The sequence below is a fragment of the Pteronotus mesoamericanus genome, unplaced genomic scaffold, assembly GCF_021234165.1.
Source record: "Pteronotus mesoamericanus isolate MK-2021 breed Mesoamerican mustached bat unplaced genomic scaffold, CSHL_Meso_final contig_457, whole genome shotgun sequence".
NCBI classification, from domain to species: Eukaryota; Metazoa; Chordata; class Mammalia; order Chiroptera; family Mormoopidae; genus Pteronotus; species Pteronotus mesoamericanus.
In genome coordinates, this window is record NW_026555168.1 from 211,145 (window position 1) to 236,855 (window position 25,711).

The 25,711-nt window shown below is 37.7% G+C and overlaps 1 protein-coding gene across 1 annotated transcript in view; it reads left to right on the top strand.

The window, feature by feature from the left end:
- The first annotated feature begins 5,038 nt into the window (after positions 1 to 5,038).
- DEUP1 (deuterosome assembly protein 1) overlaps positions 5,039 to 25,711 on the top strand; it is an 82,305-nt gene continuing 61,632 nt past the window's right edge. Inside the window, exons 1-3 of the mRNA XM_054577711.1 lie at positions 5,039 to 5,175; positions 24,056 to 24,227; positions 25,569 to 25,664. Of these exons, the coding sequence (XP_054433686.1) occupies positions 5,039 to 5,175; positions 24,056 to 24,227; positions 25,569 to 25,664 (405 nt within the window). The remainder of the gene's footprint in view (positions 5,176 to 24,055; positions 24,228 to 25,568; positions 25,665 to 25,711) is intronic.

A 25,711-nucleotide genomic window follows, 5' to 3' on the forward strand; every position in this document is an offset into this window, starting at 1 on the left:
TATAATGGAATATGAAAAACTTTCAAATAATATAGAAAGGAGTTCCATTTCTAATGGCTTGTTTGATTAGATAACCTGAACAACATTCATTAACCAAAAATTATTATGTAAAATATAAATATTTGCTGAGTTAGAATGAAAGAATGGAACCAATAGATTTCAAAACCCAGTGAAAACAAGAACTCTAACAAGGGAGTGAATGCTAAAAAGTAGCTCTGCCCTGAGCGTTTCTGTTTAGACTATGATGGCTACATGCAGAAGGGCAACAGGATAGATGGCCCAAGACCAGCTCAGGGGAGGATTCCAACAGAAGACCTCTGTGTAAAACTGGGATCCCAAAAGGCTACCCTCACTAGCAAAGGAAATGAGGCACAAAGAGTGAGCCTTAAGGTATGCACATTTTAAAACAATTACTTAGGAGGTTGGAGAATACCAGGATAGAAGGCAGATTGTGACAAAAGAATCTAAGTGTATTACAAACATATGAAATAACCTTACTGAATGAGCTGGGGGGAAGAGAGGATGACCTAAATAACTTTGGAAATGAGGAGAATCTGCATAACAAGGGCAATATTAACTGCACATAAGAACTACACTCTAATTGATAAAGCTGTTTCCCAGAGGGCACAAGTTAACAATTCTAATACTGCTATACCTATATACTGCAATTGGATAATTAAGTAAATTAGATAGTGGATAGTGGAAACCAGTTTTTTACTATTGAAGTAGGAGTTTACAAGAGAAGGAAGCTAGAATAATCTATTCTATTATTAATAATCTTAATAATCTATTAAGAATGTGCATAATAGATTACAGTGGGAACTCATATTTAGCCTACTCAAGATATGAATGGGTTAGTATAGACACACACATTTCCTTGCTTTGTAAGATAGGAAGGTCTAGAATCAATGACACACAGCAGCAATGAACACATCTAACACTCAGATCTTGGTTTCTAATTGATTTCTAAATAAAAGAAACCATAGTTACTTGGGGAAATAACTGATTCTAGGACTAAAGCAAAAATTATACGTATATAAGATAAGCCTGGGACATCTTATAATGCCAAGAAGAAATAAAGTGCTCAGAAAACCTAAACTAAATTAAACTAAAATCCGTAATTATGAGGGTATGCATGGTAAAGAGAAATGGGAGTTAATTGAAAGAGCTCCCAATAGCCAAAGCTGTAACAATTTGAGAAACAAAATCAAGTAGCCTTCAAATATATTTCAAAGTAAAAACTACCCATGAATCTATACTAATGTAAATAAATGGGAGAGAAGAGACAAATTTTCCATGCAAAAGAATTCTAAATAATTTATATAGTGACTCTACCCTGAAGATGGTGATGGAGCATAACTCTGCACTCCGTTAAGTGTGGGCTGCACAGAAAGATGTCCGTCTGAAGGGTACATGACCGAAAGGGAAGCGGAGAAAGCTTCACAGTGGAGAGACCTCACAAGCACTCTCCACCAGGGGACCGAGATCAACAGTCATAAGTCATGCTGGCAGGATGTGCACTTGATAGGATGTGATAAATATAGAAGTTTAATTTTGTCATCTTCTTCCCTCAAACCCAAAATCAGTCTAATCATGAGATTGAGAAACATTCTAAAAAATATGTGAGGAACAAAATTAGGAACATTCTACAAAATATCTGACCAGCACCTCTCAAAAGTGTCAAGATCATCAAAAATAAGAAAATTCTTAGAAATGTCACAGATATGGGAAAGAAGACATTATAACTAAATGTAACGTGTATCCTGAATGGGATCCTGCAACAACAGCAACAAAAAAAGGTAAGGAAACCTGAATAAAGAATGGACTTTAGTTACTAACAATATATCAGCATAGGTTTATTAATTACGATGAATGGGCCATACTAATAATGTAAGATGTGGGGTATATGGGAACTCTCTGTATTATCTGCTTAATTTTTCTATAAATCTAAAACTGTTCTAAAATTAAAAGCTTACTTTTTTTAAGTCACAAAAATGAAATGGCAAAAACATGCTCAGCTTGACTTTAGCACTGTGTGAAGGAAAATCCTTTCTCTGAAAATTTGTACCATATCCTAATCCTAACATTTATTTTCATTTGTTCATATTACCTGTACTCTCTGAAAAAAAAAAAAAAATCCTGTGAAGAATTTAAAGTAATTCATTTGGAGCTGGCCATGCCTTGAGGCAACTCAAACGCAAATGCAAATCTTCCCTGGAAGACTCCAGCTCAACCCTACCCTCAAATATGTGAGAAATAAAATGACCCCTCTCCCAAATTATCTCATAGGTAAAAATGGTAAAGAAAATAAGACAACATGACACGCGTAAGAACTAGTGGCAATAAATCCCAAACATTTCAGGCATTGGAATTACAAGACACAAAATAGAAAATATCTATGCTAGATATGTTTAAAAAATTAGAAGAAAAGCTTGAACATTTTGACAAAGAAATGGAAATTATAAAAAGTGACAAAGATGATTTGCAAAATAGCCACATTTTCTTTAACATTTCAAATTGGACAAATATTTCTTGAGTACCCATTCTATGCCAGGGCATGTACTACTCTCATATATACCACCTATTTTTATATCCTTAACAACAAGTAATTCTATTAAATAATACTAATGTTGTGAAACCTCCATATTAAAACATTTTCATTATTTCATTATTTCTGTCTTTCCCTATACTCTTGAAACTTTCTTTTGACCTGTTTACCAGGTCACAAATTCTCTCTGCACCTGAATCAAGTCTACTGTTAAACATAATTCTTGTGTTCTTCATTTTGGGTATTAGTAATTCTTTTAGTTTTAGAATTTCCACTGGTTTTTTTTTCAAAATCTGCTAGGTTATTTTTTATATTTAGTGCCCCCTACAGATTTTCTCAATCTTGTGTTGTATTGCTTTACAGATACTATCCATATTTTTTACCATCTTTATCTGATCCAATATCTGAAGCTTCTGTGGTCTGCTCCTGGCTGGTTGTCCTCATTCCTCAGCCATATGTGCCGCATATCCTCTTTGTAAACCGCTCCTGATGATGCCCTATGTCTTACCCTGGCTCCGCTGTGCCTTCCAGCTCTGTCAGGGCTGAGCTCTCACCAGCACTCTGGTCACACTCTTCCCCTCCTTCAAACTCAAGGACTTTCTGCTCTTTTCATTAATTTCATCCAAAAAGATCTAATAATAGGCACACTTCAGGGTAAATTCCTCTTTGCTGTTACTTCAGGGGTGAGGATTTAGGCAGGCCTGTGCATTTTAAGCATTACGTTTTATCCTGAAGTGAAAGCCTTTATTTCTATTAACTCGAAGGGGAAGTGGGAGGGGGGTTCTACTCTCTATTTAAATTTTCTTAAAAGCCATCACTGTCTGTTTTCTCTCACGCACTTATGCTTTGAAAGCCTTGCTCAGACTCAGTCTCTTGGGAAAATGTGGCTTTAAATATATCTATAGTTACCTAAGCAAGATTCTGACTGCTAAAGAAACCTATTCGGGATTAAATTTGAGATAGTTTGAAGAACACTGGACCTGGAGTAAAATGATCTAGGTTCTTAGGGGCACTTGAACTAGACATGTCATCTTTGACAAATCCTTTATTCTCTCTAAACTTTAGGTTCTTAATCTGCTAAAAGGAGCTGTAACACCTGTTACACTAGTGTCGCATGGTACTTCTGAGCATCTAAGGAACTAATGAACATGAAAGTACTTACCAATGGTAGAGAGCTACACAGTGTGAATGATATTGGGCATCCTGAAGCTTCATTAGATTTTGTTCCTAGTTCCATTTTCCCTTCCTCTGGTCAGAATAAATAAATTGACCCATTCAGTTTAGACAAGAATAAAGACTAAGACTAAGGTTTTCAGAATAATGGAAACTTTCAAGTTAAGATAAAATGATTACTGTCTTCATTCATTCATGAGATCTATAAAACACTTATTAGAACTAATATCCTGAGTCGCTTTTACACAATTCATTTATGAAACTTAATTTGTCAAGAAACAGAACATGCTTTTTTGCAATTCAGGTGGAAACTGAATGGAGGGATTGGTGTTGGTTTTAAATTGGAAATTGGTAAATCATATTACATTGTAAACTGCTAGTGGTATGATATTGGAGTGCACATAAAAGATTTTAGGGATTAGAAATTAATCGATTGTATGTATTGGGAAGGAATTCTGTTCCTAAAACAGATATAAGACTATTTTCCAATTAAACAAAATTCCAGCGCTTAAAAATGTCATTCAATACATGTAATACACACAGCATACACGCACATGTACATACACTTTCCTATCATTTCTTTAAAATCAGGACTGTGAGCCAGCTTCTATCATCAATTATTCTTGGAATTTGATGAAAAATGGAAAGAATTTAGAATCAGTCACTCTGGGTTCCATTCCACTAAGGAGCTATTTCCGTCTCCCTGAAAGGGAGGCAAGACTGCTCCGCCTAAGGCCCCTGGCTCGCAGAGTTGTTCTAAGGACCCAATGTGCACTCTAGGAAAGACAGGTACAGTTGTTGCTGCTAACACGACCAGAGTAGCTGTGCACTGAATGATGCTGTTCAAAGAAATCCAGCTCTTCCCAAGTGGAAGACGCTTTAGTGGTTAGAAAGGCAGCTCTCTTTACGCCAAGTCTATTTCTTTTTCATACCATTTCAAATGTGGGTGAGAGGAAGAATGGTCAGGGGTGTTTTAGAAAATTGATGCAAATTCTACCCCACCCCTCTATTTACATTTCGTTTGTTACTTCGTATGTTCGTTCATTCAACAAATATTTCTGGGACCCTTGGTGGGTGCGGGACACCATGATAGGCAGTGGGAGCCACACATAAGAAAGGACTCCAACCGTGGCCTCAGGGAGCCTTCGTCTAGCCTAGCGAGCAGACACACTAGACGCAAACCTGCGGGACAGCCAGGGTGCGCTCGTGGAGGTGAAGTTTTCCGTAGCCCGGGTGCAACCACCAGGCCACTCCCGCCGCAGTCTCCCGCCAGTCCACCCATCCCCCACCCCACCCGCACCCGGCGTCCGTGTCCCCATGGCAACCAATGGCGAGGAGGCCACTGGGCGGCTGGCCCAGAGGGTGCGGCGGGAACCTCCAAGGCCGCGCGACAGGGAGGCCCAGGCGGCGGGAGCTGGGCAGCCAGTGGCGGGGCCCCTGGGAGTGGGTGGGAGGTGACCCCGGCGTTTCTGCTCTCAGGGCTTCAGATCTCTCAGGAGAGTGCGGCGCCGTGCAGCGCAGGTAACCGCTTTGGTCTCTGCTGACCCTCGTCGCCCCATACCCTAGTCTTGTCGGCCAGACTTGCCCTGGAGGGGCGGGGGTCCCCAACTGGTCGGCTGCTCCTAGGAGACTGGCCTTGAACCCTGCGCGGGTCGGGGCAGGAGGCTGGAGCGCGGGGAGGGTAGAGAGAGAGCCTGGGATGCCGGGATGGTTCTTGCAAAATCCACAGCAGAGGTTCCAGTTGCGTGGATTTGGGCAAATCACCTAGCTAGCTTCGCTGTGCCTCAGTTTCCCTGACGTTTAAGTGAGGAGTTGAGAACCTACGAAATGAATTTCTCTGTCCATTGTTCTTCATCCCTGCTCCTTTCTCCTCTTCAACACACATTATGCCAGGGTCTCTCTTAGATCCTTTGATTTGAGAGAGACAGGAGGCCAGGGGTCTGTCGTCTTCCTCCTCTTTCTACTATCTTGAATGCCATTTAATTGACTTTCATTCATTAATTCTGAGGAGGTGAAGTCCTTTTCAGTACTTCGTCCATTTATATTAAAAGATTGCTTTTCAATTAAAACTTTGTTGCTGGGGAAAGTTATTTTGGGGGGGTGGTTTACTTAGGCAAATACTAACACCCTTGTTTTGTCAAAATGGTAAGCAGGTGCCCACAGAGCCGTTGAGAAATTGTAATATTTTTATTTTTAGGGAATTCTTAGTCTTTTTGTCCTAAATCGCTAACAAAACCCAGAAAGAGCCAAATAAAGAATTTACTCAAATAAAGGCAAAGCTTTAGAGGACCCTCAAGAAAGAAAAGTTTGAGAGCATTTAACTGGAACTCCTCTTGAATAGGAGTTCAGTTTTACTTATCTCGTATACCTAGAACCGGGCTGCCCCTCTGTATATAGTGAGTGAATGCTCTTGTGAGTGAGTATTGCGCATACCTACCCCTCACTAAGCCAGTGTCATAAATGCATGGGGAGACACACATGTGCATGCACATGTCAAAGTCTCTGCACTTTGTAGAACCAAAAGCTACTTCACTCAGAAAAACTCATACTAAATGGTTTGTCAGAAGCAAAATTTTCTAGTTTTATAGGTTAATAAATGTTATCATTTTCGGAATCTAGACCATTTTTCCCCTTTACAGGTTAAAAGTCAAGAAATATAAACCAGATGCAACAGTTTCTTGACATGGAGAACCAAGCCCATAATACAGTGGGGTAAGTGCTGAGAAATATCTATTTAATAAATTGGTACTTAACTATGCCCAAAACTCCCTGATGATACATGAATTTTGAAATATAGTATTAATAGAAAGATATGCCAATTCTGGTAAGGAGGGTGGGGGGAATTCCAAGTGACTTTAAGAATGTATAGTTTGAGTCTCCAATTTTGACTATAGATCTACAGTTGAAAAATCATTTTCTAACTTTCAGTGAGTTTTTTTTAGTGTTTAGGGTAAAGGATGCACACACAGGCCCATGTGCTCTTAGGTTTCCACAACGTGGCAACTCCTGGAGAGCTTACTCTTTTTTCCTTTCCTTTTCTTCTCTTCCTTTTCCTTCCCTTTCCTTTCCATACTCATTCAAGGATGTGTTCATTGATTTGAGAGACAGAGAGAAGCATGTGAAAAGCAAAGATTTCACATGCGCCCTGACTGGGGATAGTACTCACAACCTAGGTATGTTCCTTGACCAGGAATAGAACGCATGACCTTTTAGGTGTATGGGACGGTGCTCCAACCAACTTCGCCACCCAGCCATGGCCAGCTTGCTCCTTCCTTGCTGTACCAAGTGTCCAAGCACCCTCCACATTTGTCCTTAAGGCTGAACTCAACACAAACATCGCCTCAAAACAGCAACAATAACTGGATATTTTACCAAAAATTTCGTGAAGCGATAAGAAATATAATTTGTATAGTATTTGCCATCATAAAAAGTTAAATTCCTTTTCACAAATATCTGTCCCCTCCCCCCTTTCCTGCCATCTGCACCACAAAGGTTTCTCTTCCATTGCTTCATTAGCTAACTGGCCACTGGCTGACCCCAGAGCTAAATAGAGAGTGTAAAATGCAGTCTCCTAAAGAGTCCCCAAGATGCAGTGGTTTAAATAAGATTGAAGTGCATCTCTCTTTCAGGTATAAGTCCAGATATAAGCAGACCAAGACTGGTAGAGCAGCTCTGCCATCTTCACTATGTGATTTCCATCTCTGGGCCCAAAGTGACCACTTCAATTCCCATCACCATGACCTGTTCTCCTGCTAGAGGGAAGGTGGGGAGGGTTAGAGGAGAGAGTAAGACCATTCCTTTTAGAAGCATGACCATGAAGTGGCAAGCCTCACTTCGGTTCACTTCCATTGACCAGAACCGAGTCCCAGAGCGACAGTAACTACGAGGAAGGCTGGGAAATGTGGTCTTTAACTCAGCAGCCAAATAACCAGCTAAAGCTTAGAAGTTCTATAATAAAAGGAAGAAGAATGGATATTGGTGGACAATTAGCAGCCTCTACTACATTGAGCTCAGAAAGGTGGAAAGAAGAGAAGTAAAGCAGGAACTTTCCCCTAATATACAACTGGTTTGTGGAGGAAGTAGGAATCAGATATGCCTGGCTCCAATCCCTGCATTCTTTGCTACATTGGAAACGGATGGCAGTGTGATGTGGGAAGCAGTCTGCCTGGTATCCATAGCAGAGCCAGGTTAGGACTCTGGATTGAGCAGGCATTAGGGCCTTGGCACTGGCACGGAAAACTAAGGTGCAGATGGAAGGTCTCGAACTTAAGATTGGGTACCAGATAACGCCTCACTGCTATTCCTCTTCATTCATGCTTCTGGAAAAAAAGTATGGAGTACTGAATGTATGCCAGGCACAATATTAAGCACTTTGGTTCATAGAAAGATTATCAAGAAACAGACCTTAAAGAACTTAAGATTTTGGTAGGAAACCATAGAATTTGTTTGGGTACAACATAATTACAAACCAGAAGTGAATGAGAAGTCCTGGAAGTTTTCATGAAGAAGTACTCCACTCTCACAACAGACATGGGACCAGACATTGTCCACCACACTCTTCAAAGCATGGAGAGCCAGGTCGGCTTTGCCTCTGTCTCACGTGCTATTGAGAAATAGGTAAAAATGTAGATCATGAAGACAATCAAACATCATTCATCAGGGGTTTGTTATGTATTTATCAAACCATGTCACCTACACACACAATAATGTTTTGTGGAGCAAACTTCATTTAACAAATATTTATCTAGAGTCTACTATGAGCCTGTCATTGGTAGAAGCACCAGGGAGATAACAGTGAATAAAACAGAGATCACTGTTCCCAGGGGCTTACACATCAGTGGGAGAGGCAGTGGGAAATGAACATGTTTCATATGGTGATATAAACAAAAGAAAGTAAGCTAAGGAGGGGAGGGATGGAGTGTGAATGGGGTGGTCAGACTAAGATTCCTGGTAAGGTACCATTTAAGCAGAGATAATATCTCGGCAAAGAGAGTTCCTGGCAGCAGGAACAGAAAGTGCAAAGGCTGAAGGTGGTAGCTTTTACACAGAACATTTATAATGCAGGTGAATCATTATTCTATGACATCTGGGTTTAAAACAGAGTTTGATTTTAATTTACCCATGATTTCTCCCAACTATAGGTGTTTGTATTTGTGCCATAATCATCTATCTAAACTCCTTCTAATAGAAACTAAGCATCACTTGGTCATACTTAAGTGAGTTTGTCCTTTTTATTTGTTTTTAGAGTGTACATCCAGAACAGAACTAATTCTAGGATGTATAAAGGATCTATTTTATTGGCACTTTAAAAAGAACTCTGTCCATACTTTTGGATATATTTTGAAATATTTCCCAAAATTTAAAACTTTGCAAATTTAAATTAGAAAATGACCTGGGAATAACTGAGGTATTCAGGAAGGGCTCTAGAACACCTCAAAAGATTTGGTTTTTCTCCTTACAAAAGAAAAGATTAAACTAATTAGGCTAATTTTGGTGTGTTGAAATTAAATGGCAAGCATTGTCAAATAAAAAATAATATTGAGTGTTCTTTATGTTGTATAGTATATGTTATCAATATTTCAGAAATGTATGTGAGACAATGTAAGATATCTGTCATCAAAATTGAGTCACACACTAAAATGACTGAACTTGAGTGTCAGAGTGTGGAATATGTGGATGAAATCCATCCTGTTTTTGGAAAAATGACCCCTCATTGCCACACTTTTGCCAGCCTGATGCAAAACATACAATAGTCTGTTCATAATGAGAGAACTAAGATGGATAAACAATGGTTGTAAATAAAATGAATAGTTGGGGCTATGGGAAACCCAAGATGGTTGCTTGGTTAACTCAGCCCCATCTACCATAGTACATTTAAGCTGGACTTCATTCAACTGCCAGTTGGTTTGGGTTATCGATATTTTTTTTTGCATATATTTTCTGGATAAGTTGAAGCTTTCCCCTCCCGCAAGACTGATGCCCTCACAATGTCAAAGAAACTTAGAAACTGTGTTTTTCACATGGGGTATACCTTCGACTGTCTCTAGTGATTGCGGCACCCACTTCACGGAGCAAATCATACATACCTTAGAGTTCTTGGCATGTGGGTTCTTAGACAATAGGGTCACTTTAGGTTACTTGCTGGCTGCACAAGGAAGTGTTTGTGCAGTGGCCAGCTCATCATGGTTTGTGTCCTGGGAAACACAGTACGGAAAGTTATCTTTATTTTTTTGTCTTAAACACCCCATATGCCCTCTCTAAAGTATAGGTAACCATTGTGGAAGAGGTAAGTGTGTGAGACAATAAGACCCAGATAATAGAGGCACAATAGCAGCCAGATCTGACTCCATGTTAAAGCTAATCCTCCCTCTTAATTGAACCTGGACCCAGTTGCCCTATTTTCCTTAAGAGTGAGGAAAGAACAACAAAAAAGGGGGAATTGTGAAATACTGCACCTCTCTGACTCCAAGCCTTTGTTCAATAGCTCCTGCTTAGTCTTGCATATAGACATGCTAGACAATAGAGGAATCCTGCTTTTGGCTTGAGTTTTACCAAACAATACATACTTCTTCAGGAGATAAGCGAAGTATGTATTGTTTACAAAGATTTGCAGGAACCTGGTGACTGGACTCACATCATCTAGAGTCAACAGACTAAGCACAACCTTCCTTGGACCTCTGCTGGCCCCCAGATGTCTTATGTAGTCAATCACCTCTTGCTATTCCTGTTTCCCGCTTCCCTTGACATAAAAGAAGCCTGTACTCTGTACTTTCTTAAGATGGACTTTAGGCACCACTAAGTCTCCCATCTTCTTGGTTGGTGCCTACTCAATCAATAAACAAAACATTTCGTTATGAGAGAGAGGGAGAGGGAGGAAGGGAGGGAGAGAAGCGGGAAGTGGCAGTTGTGGGGGAGGAGAGAGAGATCCATGTCTAGATTTTGCACTATCTTTGTTATTCATGAATTTCTACTCATTAATTTGTCCTTTTTGAGATTTTTGCTTATCTTCTTCTAATTTTTGAGTTGAATAATATTATTCTGTCATTTCCATGATTCCTGGATCTCATGATTTCTTTAAATAATAAAAGCATTACAGCTAAAGTTCCTCCTTAGCACAGCTTTACTGTGGACCATAGGATTAGTGTTCTGTCATTTTCTAAATAGCCTTTATATCTCCTAAATAGCCATTATTTCCATTTTGAGTTCCTATTTGACCTAAGAGATATTTAGGAGATATAACTTCTGATGGGGAGTAAATAATTATCTTTTTGTTGTTACTTTCTAACCTCCTTACCACCATGGTCATAGACTATGACTTAGATGATATTTCAGCTTCATTAAGATTATTCCTATGATCTGTTGGACGATCAACTTCTATAAATGTTCTTTGGGCATTTAAAAACAAGTGTATATTCTCTATTGGTTAAAAAAAGTTTAAAAAGGCTTATACATATATAATTAAACCTTTTAATTGTTATTATGTTTAAGTTACATTTTAAAAATCCATTATTACCTTAATTTGCCAGTTTGACCTGTCAAAAGTTTTAAGATCTTTACCATAATTGTGGTTTTGTACAATTTTTCTTGTATTTCAAGCAGTTTTTGTTTTACATATTTCAATGTTCTGTTTAATGTATTGCGGTCCATGGATGTTAGAGCTTCCTGGTATATTATATGATTTAGCTTTATAATATATCTCACAAGTATAAGTTAATGTTCTTTTTTTCCCTACTTTTCCTGGTACTGATATTGCCAACTCCACTTTCTCTTTTAACTTACTTTAGTCTGGAGTATCTTTGTTCATCCTCTTGTTTTCAACTTTTTTTATATCATATTGTGTTTCTTGTAAATAGCCTATGGTAAGATTAAAAAATATGCACCTTAATTGGAGAATCTTTGCCATTAAAAGAGAATTTTACAATCATTAATATGTTTTACTCTTGCACAGCATTTGCTAGCTGCTTTAGTTTTCTTTTTCTTCTTTTTCTTTTAGAAGTTATATATACTATTTTATGAGTTGTTAGTTTACATTTTTTACAAACATTTCAAATTTGGATTTCCCTTTTGGCATACTAAATTTTAACTGTAACTTTGACCTCACTCAACCCTATTAAGGCTTAACCTTTAGTAATGCCTTCGCATCCCCATTCCCTTATCCCACCTCCAAGAAATAATCTGGATTTCCAGGTCCTGGTTGCTGTTAATTTATAAGTAAATTGCTACATATAAGATAATGTTAATTTTTATTTTTTTCTCTTTTATTTTAAGAATTCTTTAACAACTGTAAGTTTGATTGCATTATTACTATTATTTATATATAAAATCTTTCCTGTTCTTAATTTTTAGGAATTTTTTAATTCATTTGTAATTTGACTGAAGTATGTCCTTAGGAATCTTTTCACAAAAGTGAATATGAGTGGTATACTTTTTAACTTTTTACATGTCCAAATCTCTTATTTTTACTTTTAAGCACAAACTCTGTAACATTGCTTCCATTGTCTTGAAGAACGGAGAGTTACAGATAGAAAGAGCAATCACAATCTTACTCTTTCTTCTTCTTTCAAGTTTTTTCTTTCCTTCTTTCTTTTTAATGTCTAGAGGCTTATGCAATTTATTTTTTCTTTGGAATTTAAAAATTTACCAGGATAACTTTTTAAATATAGATCTTTTTAAAATAATCCTTCACAGTGTTTAATAAATACTCTTACTCTAAAGATTCAAATCTCTTCAACTCAGTGACAGTTTCTTCCATTTATTTGATTAATGTCTTTACTATCTTGTTTCATTCTCATCTCCTAGGATACCTATATCTTTTCTCTTATAATTTCCATCATTGTCTTTTCTTGCTCTATGTTATAGAGGAATTTCTTGAGTTTTCTCATTTTTATTTCAGCAATAGTTACATTTTATTATCTGCCTCTACTCAGATCTTTAGTACTGACAACCATGTTTTTTATTTCCAAGAACTTTTTTGTATGTTTATTTTGTTGTTGCTTTACATTCTAAATTGGTTTTTTCCATCAATACAATATAACCTTGACTCATTAATTGTTTGAAGTTATGAATAAGATTGAAATTATCTCTTGATTCTTAAAGCAACTTCTTAACAATAAGTTATTCTGTGGGTATGGCTCTGTGTATTTCTCCACATCCTTCAATTTGTGCCTCTTCCCAAACCCAAACAATTTTTCTACAGCACCACCTTTCTCCTAGCCTTGCTACTCTAAAAGAGAATTCAGTTAGGTTTCCAAGAGCAATCTGTCGGCCAACTATAGTGCAGCTGCAACTCCCTGAGGGCTCAGGCATAGCCACCAGCCAAGGTGTTATGCAGTCTAATATATTTAAGATTACTAAAGTTTATATTTAATAAACTTATCTCTGTAGGTCATTTCTAAATGGCAATTCCATAATTGCCTTGAGCAATGCTAAGGTCAGTGAAACAAGTACACAGATTCCCAAGATGTACAGATTCTGGAGTGTTGTTTTTTAAAAATGTCAGTGTACTTATATAAGTGGATTCACATATGATGGATTACTTCTTTAAAATATCATTTCTAACTGAAAAAAGAACATACATCCAGTTCTTTCTTTTCTTAGTTATACATGTACAGAGTTTAAAAAGTCATTTGGTTCTTTATCAGTTACTAAAAAACAGCAATCTCCTGTTCCCTCCTGGAGGCACTTTAATTTGGCTAATTCTTTTCACTTTTATCTTCATATCTCTAAATAACATGCTTATATTGCTACCTCTTGATTTTTCCATTTTAGACATTATCTATTGATGTCCACAATGGCTAATTTTTTCATGCGACACACATACACACAGTCACACTTCTGATTCCTCCACTCTCCCAGTACATTAGGATCTTGGTTGGGTCAATATTTTGTTCGCCTTGTAATAACTTTATCAATGATTTTCACCTCAGAGCCATATAGTATACTGTGATTGCTTCTCCTTTTCTGTACAACATGTTGTTTTTCTGGGAGTTAATAACTCTAGTATCTTAGTTATAAATGTGTTGAAGTTTTCTTTCTGCATCATTTTCTTCATAAATATCTGTTTGCATTTGACCTGTGTGTGTGAACTTCTTTCTCGAAATGGCTGTGATTTCTGACTGCTTGCTCCCTTTTAAGTGGTATAGTCAAAAGCTGACAGGAAGTTCCAGTGTACATGGCAGGGCTCGTTGACAGGGCTTTTTACTGTATGGTCATCAGTCTCATCTCTTTCAGTGATCTGACTGACTCAGGCTGATCAGAGCCAGAAAACAATCTTCTAAAGTCTCCTGATCAGAGGGTATAAGTTAGGCTGCTAGCATTTACTGCCGGCTTGCAGAAATACCTCCTTGGGTTGTTTCTGGGCTTTCTCCACTGCCAGTTCCCATTATTTTTGTCCTTGTAGGTTTAACTTTATGGGTTAAAATATCCCTTTGCTTTATTTTAGTGAGATTTTGGAAGGGAACAAAATGTGTATTTTCATCCATCTTCAATCAGAAGTCTCATTGTTCTCTACTGAATCATTTACTTTTTATTCTGTGACTTACATCCTAGCCATTGATTTCATTCATTGAATCCAGTCAAATCCTTACAAAAAAATCTAGGTACTGCTACATGATCTGCCAAATTTTTTATCTGCTGTGAAAATCATATTTTCAAAGAACCAAAGCAGATGAATATTAAAGCATAACTTTTCACATCTGAATTCAGAAAAATCCTTTGAAGGACTACTATGTATGCACCTTTTCTAACCTTTAAAGTGTCCTTTTTAACTCTGAAATATATTAGTAAATAATCACAACTTTACTTCCCAGTTTCTTATGAGTTAAATACAGTTTTAATTATAGATTGTAAAAGAATTCAAATAGAACTCATTGTATTGGTAGTTTAATAAAGTTAGTAATGTATTCTCTTTGCACACTAAAAATTCTTTTTAATTTGATTGATTCTCTTGCCTTCTAATTGGCCCAGACTATTTCCTCTACTTCTCTCTCCATCATAGTTTGTCCCTACCCACCCACATATACTCTTCTGTATAGTAATCAAATTTGACAAGTTCTAGTTTCTTCTTTCTCTGAAGAAGAAAAGTGAAGTAGACCTGATCTGTCAAACGTTGAAAGTAGATCCTGAAATGTTAGCACAATGCTCAGTGCTTGAGTGTTTGTAGGAATTCAATGAGAAATTTTGAAAGGGAGGAAGGAAACTAAGAAGGAAGGGAGTAGGGGAGAGAGGGAAGGGGGAGAGGAGAGAGAGAAGAAGGCATGAAGGAAGGAAAGGAGGAAGGATGGGAAAGAGGGAGGAAGGGAGGCAGGGAAGACAAAGATTCCTTTGAGAGACTAATTAAGCTGTCCACTAGACATCAGGGCAACTGCCTTGAAGTGGTAAGTGTGAGGAATGTGTAGAACACTAACAGCAACTGTGGCCCTCTTTTAAACAGCTTCATGGCAACTTCCATTATATTTCGCAGGCCAGATTTTGTTCCAGGGCCATGCCCAGCCCCAGGGGAGGTTGGGAAATGTAGTTGAGTTTTAAGGTGGACACATTTCCACTCTGAATAACATCAGAGCTCCCTTAGTTTGGAAGGAAGGATGAATGTTGGGTAGGATACTAGCCACATAGGAGATAAGAATAAGGTACAGACTTGAAAGTTAAAAGAACAAGCTGGCATTAGAAAGTTCATTAGAAATTTCCAATATTTGGGAAACAGTATGCTTCTGAGTTTTCTAGCACTGGAAAAACAAATTTTATCAATGTTTGCCTAATTTTTTTGGCGTTAGGTTTTAGTGAAATAACTGGCTCTAGTTTTAAATAGAAAATGGTAAAATTACTATCTTCACTTGCACTAACATTGAAGTCTCTCATCAAATAGACCTTTTAGAAAGGGGAAATTTTAATTGTCCTAGCAATTGACTTATAGAATCCAAGCTAATGCATGTTTACATAAACATTTGTTTATTATTAATTGTATCATATCTTTATATGTATTAATATGAAATATTTCAGATATATGTTTATGAGGAGAGTAAAGTTACTTATCATTCTAGATAATTATAAAAATCACCCTGAAGAAAGGTTAGTACCTGCTAATATTTCACTGTTTTCTTACCTCATTTAATCTGTGAGCCAAAATGTTACTCAGAATGTGAACAGTTACCATAAGAAAAGTTTATCTGTAATGTAGGTATTTTAACAGATCTTATATCCTCTTTAGAACATAAAAAAAGGAAATTTTAAATTTCCTTTTCTAGTTTGTACCTAGAATTGTGACAAAAAACATTGAGAGACTTGGAAGCCATCACACTGCATTTTATTTTTATAAATGTCTTCCTTTGATGATTATGATGAAGGCTTTGAGATAAGGCCTGCATAAATACAATACATTTAAGCATGCTTTTGTAGGATAAAGGGATTTATACCTCCTCCACACCACAACACTAAGCTTATTGCAAATAAGAGAGAAGGATGGACTGACTATAAGCCACGGTCTCAAATATGCAGTGAAAATAGGAATTGTAGTGTTGCTAAGTCAGCAAACACTAATGATAATATAAATAACATTTTTTGGACAGCAAGAAAAATGCTTGAGGCAAAGCTACTTTTAGCTATAATTCACTAATTAATTTTGAACAAAAGCAACCATGAAACTATAACCTGAAAGTCATAAAGTAATAAACCTTTTACTTTACTGTTTTAGAAGACAACCTACTAAAGAGCAGGCTGCCATCATAGACAAGTCTACAAAAGTGGGTCTAGGACTTCTCTTGGAGTCTCTCCCATTTGGTTCTTTTTATGATTCTGGTGCAATACTGTCTGTGATAGACAGAGTAGGGTCTGTGAGCCGCCACAGAAAAGTTAAGTTCTATTCAGCATAGCTAAATATATAGTAATAGAACAAGACAAATATACATTCATACATTTTAGAATGAATTACATTAAACTATTTTGAAAAAATTAAGACAATATGGTTGTTCATTAGCCTTTTGGAAACTCACTTCCTTAGACTATTCCATGTTGCATGAAGCAGTCTCCTCTTACTTTTCTCTGTGCTTCCCTCCCTTTCTCCATGACAACTTCCACATTTGTCACTTAAACTTCCTCTTCTCATTCCTGAGGTGATGATCCATTTCTATTCAGATACCTCTTTTGTGTCCCGAACTGAACTCACTCTTTTTTTACAGACCTGTTTATCCACCTCTATTTTCCAGATTGGTGATGGGTAGGTTGACCCTACATCCTGGTTTTCCCAGAACAATCACTGTTTACACCGGTTTTCCTGGCATAATTATTATTAGAGCCTTTTTCAATTTCACAGATTATATGGTCTGACATAACAACCTGTCTGATGAAGATTTGCCCTTTTAAGAACCTGCATATAAGCCCATCATATTAAAAAAAAAACAGCAACAAAAAACCCCTCTGGTGTGACACAGGTCTGTGTGTCTCTCCTCACCTCTATTCACTCTGAATAACTTTCCACATTCCATTCTCCTGCCTGCTCCCAGCATACTCACCACTACTAGCTCCATTTTTATCATCAGCTTTCTGCTTTGTTCTCTCTTTCTCCCCAAATTTCATATCCTAATATTTTGACTCTAGGCCCACCAGACAGGTGTATTACTCTACAAGTCTCAGTGGGCCCCCTTCCCAGTGGTTTAAGGCATTTAGACCTCTGGCTGACCCTTGAATTCTTCCCCTGTGAATTGCTCCCAAGGATGAACTCAGTATATAGTAAGGGCCAGGTTTGTAAGTCTTAGTGCAGTGTTTAGACACAATCCAACCAGTCTCCAAAGCAGGAAGACTCAGAGGATATTTTTTTCTTTTTTAGCTCCTCAATAGACTTTTCTAAAATTGGAATAATAACCTACTTGATGGGATGTTGTGAGGATTCATGAGAGGAAGCATAGGAAAATAATTAGTATAGTATAAGCATTTGACTAAAGGAAGAAATGAAAATATGTTAGTGCCCAGATCTGAGAAGGGGACTAAACTGAGCCCTTTGTATTTCATTTTAAAGTACATTAGATTTAGGAGCAAATACTGATGCTACTGAGAGAGCTGCTACTATTAATTTTCTCTAAAAAACTGAGGAAGTAAAAATGTATAAGAAGATGGAACAATTGAACTTCTAAATTGGATATTAAATTTGACAAAAAATAAGTTTGATGTACATATGAATTTGACTAAATCCTAGGTAAGACTCTGGAACAGATAATCGGTGGTTTGGGAGCACCCGGAAAAGGAAGTGGTGGCCTCTGGGGTGCAGCCTGGATGCACCTGACCACTGCGTACTGCACCAGCCTTGGTTCACAGGGTTAAAACACTGGTGCGCCAGGAGGTATACGGAAAGAGTTGTATTTGGGCTTCGGTGTGATATTTTGCAGGACTTCTCGTGACATTTTTGTGGCAGGCAGAAAGAAAAAAAAAATTGTAAGTTTACTTAGGTGGATTAGCATCTGATTATAAGACAAATAATCAATGGATCACTGCCATCCTGAAGGGCGTGGTAGTAGAATGCCATAAGGCTCTGCTCTCTATCTTGGCCTTCCTGACATTTTACAACCACTTATATGAAAAAACACATGTGCATATAAAACGAGGGATGTTTACCAAAGTTGCAACTGACACAAAACTGGGAGGTATAGTGAATATAATCTGACAGAAACAGGATTCCAAAATATAAGCCCAGATGTTACCTCATTAAGGTAACTTCTGTGATAGCCCACCCTGTCCAAGCCTATATGCAGTACCCCACTTTTCTATTCCCATTAAAGCGGTATGTGTTCATCAGCCTCTTATTGTACCTGCCTGCCTAGTAAGTCTCTTTTTATCTTCAGGCAGTTGGTCTTGTATCTCTTATCTTCCTAGTTCCTCAGACAGTGAATGGTAGCCACTTAATGAATGTTTCCTTTATAATGCAATCAGTCATGATGAGCTACGTTGAAAGGCTGAAACTAACCAGGTAAAATTTAATAAGGATAAATATAAAGCCCTGCTCTTGGTACACCCCCCAAAAAACTAAACGAGCACAAGATAGTGCCTAGGTGGTTTTACTTGTAGCATGTATGAAAAAGAAATTGGTATTTATATGAGAATAAAAGTACCTTGACACGGTATGATAGCACTGCTTTGCCATTCCCCCTCCCCAATTCAAAGCTGATCTTCATCTGCTTGAATAAACGCACCTCAATGTGAGAGTCTTTCTTCAAGATGATTAGATCATACCTAGGGTATTATAAAGTTCTGAGTGGTATATTTCAAGGAGGAAATTGACAAACAGGAACATGTTTAGAGGAGGGCCACCTGGATTATAAAGGATCTGAAAATCTTAGTCATTCATGTTTTCATGTATTCAACATATGTATATTAAGCATTTAGTGTTTTCCAGGCAGTATGCTAGGTAGTGAATAGTAGAGAAAAAAATTTTCTATGATCAGTTGAAGGAAATAAAGATACTTGTGGAAATAAACAAAGACCAGGCAAATGAGAACAAATGAAGTATTTTTAATTCACAGCTTGCTGGAGCAACGGAGACAGCAACATTCACTTGGATTTGGCAGAGGATCAAAGGCAGGCAGGGGAGTAGAGAAGCTCTAGATTGAAAAAAAGGCTTCAGGTATGCTCTGATTGGAGGCTGTTGGCACAGAGAAGCTGGAGGCAGGATATTAGAAGTGGGGCATATTATGTGATTGTTTGGTCCTGATTTGGAAGTAGAGACAAAAATTAAGGAAGTTATCAGTCATTGACTATTCTAGGACTATTGCTGTAGAGGTCATGGGTCATAATCTATTATCACATGTTCTGGCCATTGTCTGTTTGTATGTTCAGTTTCTAATATTGAACACTGAGAAGGGAAGACTCGGAAGAATAAGGAAGAACACTGATAACTGTTTCATCATGTTGATAACTCTATTCAAGTACTTTATGGTTGATTATATTGAAAAAGCATTTGTTTTGAATAGTACCAATAGATTAAATTAGGGCCAGCGGATGAATAAATTCTTCAGTATAAGAAAGAACTTTTTAACACTCAAACTATCTACATACAACCTCAGTCAGTGGTTACCTGCTAAAGGAGGAATTCAAAAATAGGCTGGATAACCCTTTGACAGTGATATTGCAAAACAGATCACAAATCTTGACATGAACCAGAATTACTTGATATCTTTGTCACCAATGCAGAATCTTAGGCTCTCTCCTAGACCTGCTGTATCTGATCAGTGGGGCATGATAGAAAATTCTCTTAAGAAACATCTGTGGAAGACATGCAGACACTGTATGGGTAGACTACTTGTAAAAGTCCTTCCATCCCAAGAGTATAATAGCCTAACTTTTGCATAACATAGTCATAACCAGAAAATAAACCATTTATTCATTTATTTAACAATATTGATTGAATAGCTTACATTTATTCATTTATTTAACAACATTCATTGAGTAGCATACTTTACTTTAGTCCTATATTTTAATTCCATTAGCATGGTGCAGCATTCCTACATGCCAAGAAGATGGTGATGAAAAGAACTAGCAGCACCAGCCTAGATTCATAGCTTGGGTTTGCCTGGGAATCCTCAAGCCCAGCACAAGCAGCAGCCACCTCAGATTGCTTTACAGGTCAGGCAGGGTGGCCACAGGCAAAACATAGGTGGGGGCTGACCTCAGCCTGTACCACCCAGGAAACCTCAAGGTCAGCCCACCCAATGGACAACTATAGACCATGTTGGAGCACCACCACCTTGCCCCTGCATAGCTTACACTCTGCAGAGGACAGTGGTTGGTGGTCAGTGGTCACAGCTAGTCCTTGCAGCTCACTGGCCTGGGCACATCCCTCCCATTGGTCTGCCTTCAGCAACCGAGGCTTAACTATAAGAGGAGGCTGTACTCAGCCCAAAGGGTGCACCTCAAGTACCTAGCTTGGGGGAGAGGGGAGGCTGTGCCACTGGATCCTACAGGACACATACTACATTAGAACACACTACCAAAGCATGGAGTGAAAGCAGCTCTATCTAATACATAGAAATGAACACAGGGAGGCTGCCAAAACAATAAGACAAAGAAATATGCCCCAAATTAAAGAACAGATCAAAAGTCCAGAAAAAGATCTAAATGAAATGGAGATAAGCAATCTACCAGATGGAGAGTTCAAAACACTGGTTATAAGGATGCTCAAGGAACCTAGTGAGGACCTCAACAGCATAAAAAAAGATCTGGTCAGAAATGAAGGATATGCTAATTGAAATAAAAAGCAATTTACAGGGAAAACAACGGTAGAGTGGCTGAAGCTGAGAATCAAATCAGTAATTCGGAACATAAGAGAGCAAAAAACAACCAGCAAGAACAACAAAAAGAGAAAAGAATCCAAAAAAATTAGTATAGCATAAGCAGCCTCTGGGACAACTTCAAGCATTCCAACACTCACATCATAGGAGTGCCAGAAGGAGAAGAGAAAGAGCAGGAAATTGGAAATCTACTTGGAAAGATAATGCAAGAAAGCTTCCTTAACTTGGTGAAGGAAATAGACATGCAAGTCCAGGAAGCACAGAGAGTCCCAAACAAGATGGTAGCAAAGAGGCCCACTCCAAGACATATCATAATTAAAATGCCAAAGGTTAAATAGAGAATCATAAAAGCGGCAAGAGAAAAGAAGTTAGTTACCTACAGGGGAACTCTTGTAAGACTGTCAGCCAATTTCTCAAAAGAAACTTTGCAGGCTAGAAAGGATAGGAAAGAAATATTTAAAGTCATGAAAAGCAGGAACTGCAGCCAAGATTGCTTTATCATTTAGAATGGAAGGGCAGATAAAGAGTTTCCCAGACAAGAAAAAACTAAAGGAGTTCATCATCACCAAACCATTATTATATGAAATGTTAAAGGGACTTATTTAAGAAGAAGATCAAAACTGTGAATAATAAAATGATGAAAATACCTATCTATCAACAATTGAATCTAAAAAGCAAACTAAGCAAATGAGAAGAACAGAGACAGAATCATGGATATAGAGAGTGTTCTGATGGTTGCCAGATGGGAGGAGGGTGTGGGGGAATGGGTGAAGAGGTGAGGGGATTATGAAGTATAAATACATAGTTACAGAATAGCCTTGGGGATGTAAAGTACAGTATAGGAAATGGAATAGCCAAAGAACTTATATGCTTGACCCATGGACATGCACAATGGTGTGGGGATTGCCTGAGGGCATAGGAGGTGCTGGATGGAGGGGAGCAAAGGGAAAAATTCAGGACAACTGTAATAGCATAATCAATAAAATATAATTTTAAAAAAAGAACTCATTTCTTTATTTTTCAAAGATTTATTGAGCATCCGTTATATACCTGTGTACTGTGCTGAGCTCTAGTATTCTTCTAGTGATGAACAAAACTGATAATAGTCCTTTTATTCAGAGCTTAATATAGCAGAAAAATAAAATATATTTACAGTAAAGGGTGATACATGTTGTTATGAAAAGGAAAATAGTGTGAAAAACATTCTTTTTGTTCTGTTGTTTTTCCCCACATCATAACTCCAATTAAAATTTAATCAAGTTGCATACAGAGAAATTAGCACTTCCTTTCCTTAGATTTGCTTAGGTTTTCAGTAAAACTTGAGAGCCGTTGGCCCTTAGCCCAGGAATGCTGGGAGACTTCAGAATGGCACTTAGTACTTAAAACCTCTCTGCAGTTGAATAAACCGTTCAAAGGGAAATCCCTTGCTCACGTTGACTCTGGTTGTTTTAGTAAGTGATTCTGGAATTCTGAGTTCTTTGGATTCTAATATCTGTTTCTAATCCTACTGCAATGGAGTTAATTTGTATTATATACAGGGTCCAGCAGAAGTAATGCTGCTGAGTGTGGTTGGTAGGGTATGTGAATGTCTAGCACAAGATGGACAGCAATTTGAACATTTCACCTAAAATGTCATGTGGTGTGCTTGAGTGTGATATTGTTATGTTACAGAATCACATGCTTATGATTTTGTAATAAAATATTTCTATGTAATAAAAAATGGGCGTTATTTGTGCTGAAGCCTGTTTTTCAAGCAAGTTCATATTCAAAACACCGTGATGTCTGTGTGATATACAGGAAAGAGCTTAAGATGGGAAGCAGCTTCCTACAATCTATTTCTGGCTCTTCCACTTATTAATGTGTCTCTTTGACCTCAGTGGACCTCAGGTTTTTCAAAATGCTAAATGATCTTTAATTAGTTCTAAAATTCTGATTTAGTGAAATTAAATGGAGGAAATATCATTTTGTACCTGCCTCTTCTCTTGCCTCCCTCCCAGCCACAGAAATATATCAGAAGCTCCATTACCACCACTGAATGGATGCTGAAATAACTTGCTTTTCTAATATGACGTTTGTGTTCTTTAGGCTGAAGTCTGAGGCCTCACTGTCTACCTGCTTATCCAGTTTGAATGACTGGACTGTGCTAGGTCCCTGGGGAATGACTCATGTGTTCTGAAGGAGAGCCCTACCTTGGGAGCACCCAGCAACCTCCCTTCTCACCACTCTCTCAGCCTTTATAATTCTAGTTATTACCAAGGGTTTTGTTTCAAACACAGCAGACCCTCAGAGACCCAAGATGCTGCCACCTCTGACTAGTAGTATCCCCACTGCCTAAAGACTTACTACATTCCTTTGCCCGCACCTGCCTGATCAGATTCTTTTCAAACAGATACCTGTCAGATCACACCAGGCTCCCTTCCTGGAGGAGCAGCTCTGTAGCCCAGGTAGTACCTTTGAATCTGGTCCTACCTTGGCTGGGCTTGACCTCTGTCCCTGACAGGCACACTGGAAGCCCCAGCTCATCTACCCTCAAATCTCCTCAAGTTATGAAAGACACAGGTACATGGATATTCACATGTAAGAACACTGAACCATTTTTCATAATTAGAATTTTCCTTATAATTTTTACACTCTGAAAATGTTATTTATTTATTTATTTAGGTAACTTTTAGGTCAAACTTATTTCTGACATAATTCATACAATGTGTTTTCATTCTAGAGCTCATTTATCTAAGTCAAGACTTTTGTTTCAGGGAGACCCATGTGCTATCACCTGCATGAAGAAGGACATGCAGACAGTGGCTTTACCAATGTGTTGTATTATATTATGACAGCAGCTGTATTTTAGCAAATGCCCTTTAAAAATTAATTTATATACATTGTTAGGTCTGAAGTTAGCATTTAGTTTTAATTTCAAAGATTAACCTCTAGCTTTCAGACTTCTCAGTATTTACATAATTGAATGATTTGAGGAAATAATGATTTATGCAGAGCAATGTAATAATTTTTCTTGCCCTCACATTTCACTTTTTAAAAATATATTCTACTTTTCTACAATTGGCAGAACTTCTCCTTGTGAGGCCGAGCTTCAGGAATTGATGGAACAAATTGACATCATGGTAAACAACAAAAAATTGGACTGGGAAAAGAAGATGCGGGCATTGGAAACAAGATTAGATCTTCGGGATCAAGAGTTGGCAAATGCACAAACTTGTTTGGATCAGAAGGGTCAAGAGGTACTGAATATATGTGTTAATAAACTGTTAATTTCTCAGACTGTTATAAATAGTATTTAGTCTATCAGACTAGGTTTTTCATTACACATCATTTTTATGAGGCATCAGCAATAGCAATTTTTGCTTGAAATTCTGTCCTAGTGTGCTGTGTTCTATGAAAATAAGTGCTAAACCTATACAAATTTGCTGATGCAGACAAGAATATAGTATCAATGCCATCTAGAAAAGTAAAAAAACATTCAATATGTATGTACAATAAATAAGGTTGGCAAGAAAGATGTCAGTGCTTTTGCTGCTGTAGAAACAAATCTATAGTTGTCAAAGCTGGGCCCTTGGACAAGGCAGAGTTCAAGAGCATTTATACTTTCTAATCTACTAGAAAAATATTTCCTGAAAGAAGTGAAATGTCAAGAGTTTGGTGAAGGATGTGTGTGTGTACCTGGGTACCCACTCAAGAGGGGAGCTGTGGGCCCCTGTGAAGGTGCCTAGGTTGTAGCAGACTATGAGAGCTCTCAGACCTGCAGAGGAGTTCAGGAACACAATATGCTCTACCTAAGCTGGACTTTTGTGTCTGTGAATTTTTCTTCCAGGTAAGGCATAAATGTTTACTAACTATATACTGAAACATCATCAGTCAATGTGGTCAGCAGCCCTTTTTTTACCTTTATTGGCCTCTCACTGGAACTTAGTTTTGGGCACAGTTAAATGTGTTATTGTTTGGTATAGTTACCTGTGTTACTGGCTCCTGGTTTCCCTTCACAGTACATAGCAAGGGACTGTTCTCTCATTTCCATACCTGTAATGACCCAGATGTATAAACAGGTGCCTCACCTGGTTTTTAAGCAGACAAATTCTGTAACCCAAATCCTTAAGAACTCCTTTTAGACATTTTTCTTTTTCTTTTTTAGTAAGTTAATTCTTATAAAAATTCTTATAATAAAAATGTAAAATGTCCCACCGAAGCAGAGCTCCATTGACGGTAATGGGCCTTAAAGTAAGAGCTGAAGTGTTGGTAAGAGGTCTAAGTAAGGATAACATAAGCCTGCCAAAAAGGTAATGCAAGGTCAAGTCTAAACCTTAATGTAAAATGTGACGGTGATACAGATGTTTTGTCAAACATCCATAGCATCCTGCTCCAATGTGTACCCAGTGGAATATTGCCAGCAATGTTTGGTTTTTATGAATATAATTGTTAATAGGTATTTTAAGCACTGCAGTGCAAATATTTATTCTTGGTTTGGTATAGCAGCTTTATCTGAATTGTGTCCCTCTTTTGCACATTTTTTTACTTTGTCAGGCAAAATTTAGTAAAATGAAAATTAAATTTTATTCTTAACACAGGTGGGATTACTTAGGCAGAAGTTGGACAGTCTGGAAAAATGTAACTTAGCAATGACTCAGAATTATGAAGGACAACTGCAAACACTAAAAGCTCAAGTAAGGAGATTTATTTATTTAATATCACACATTATGATATATGTTTT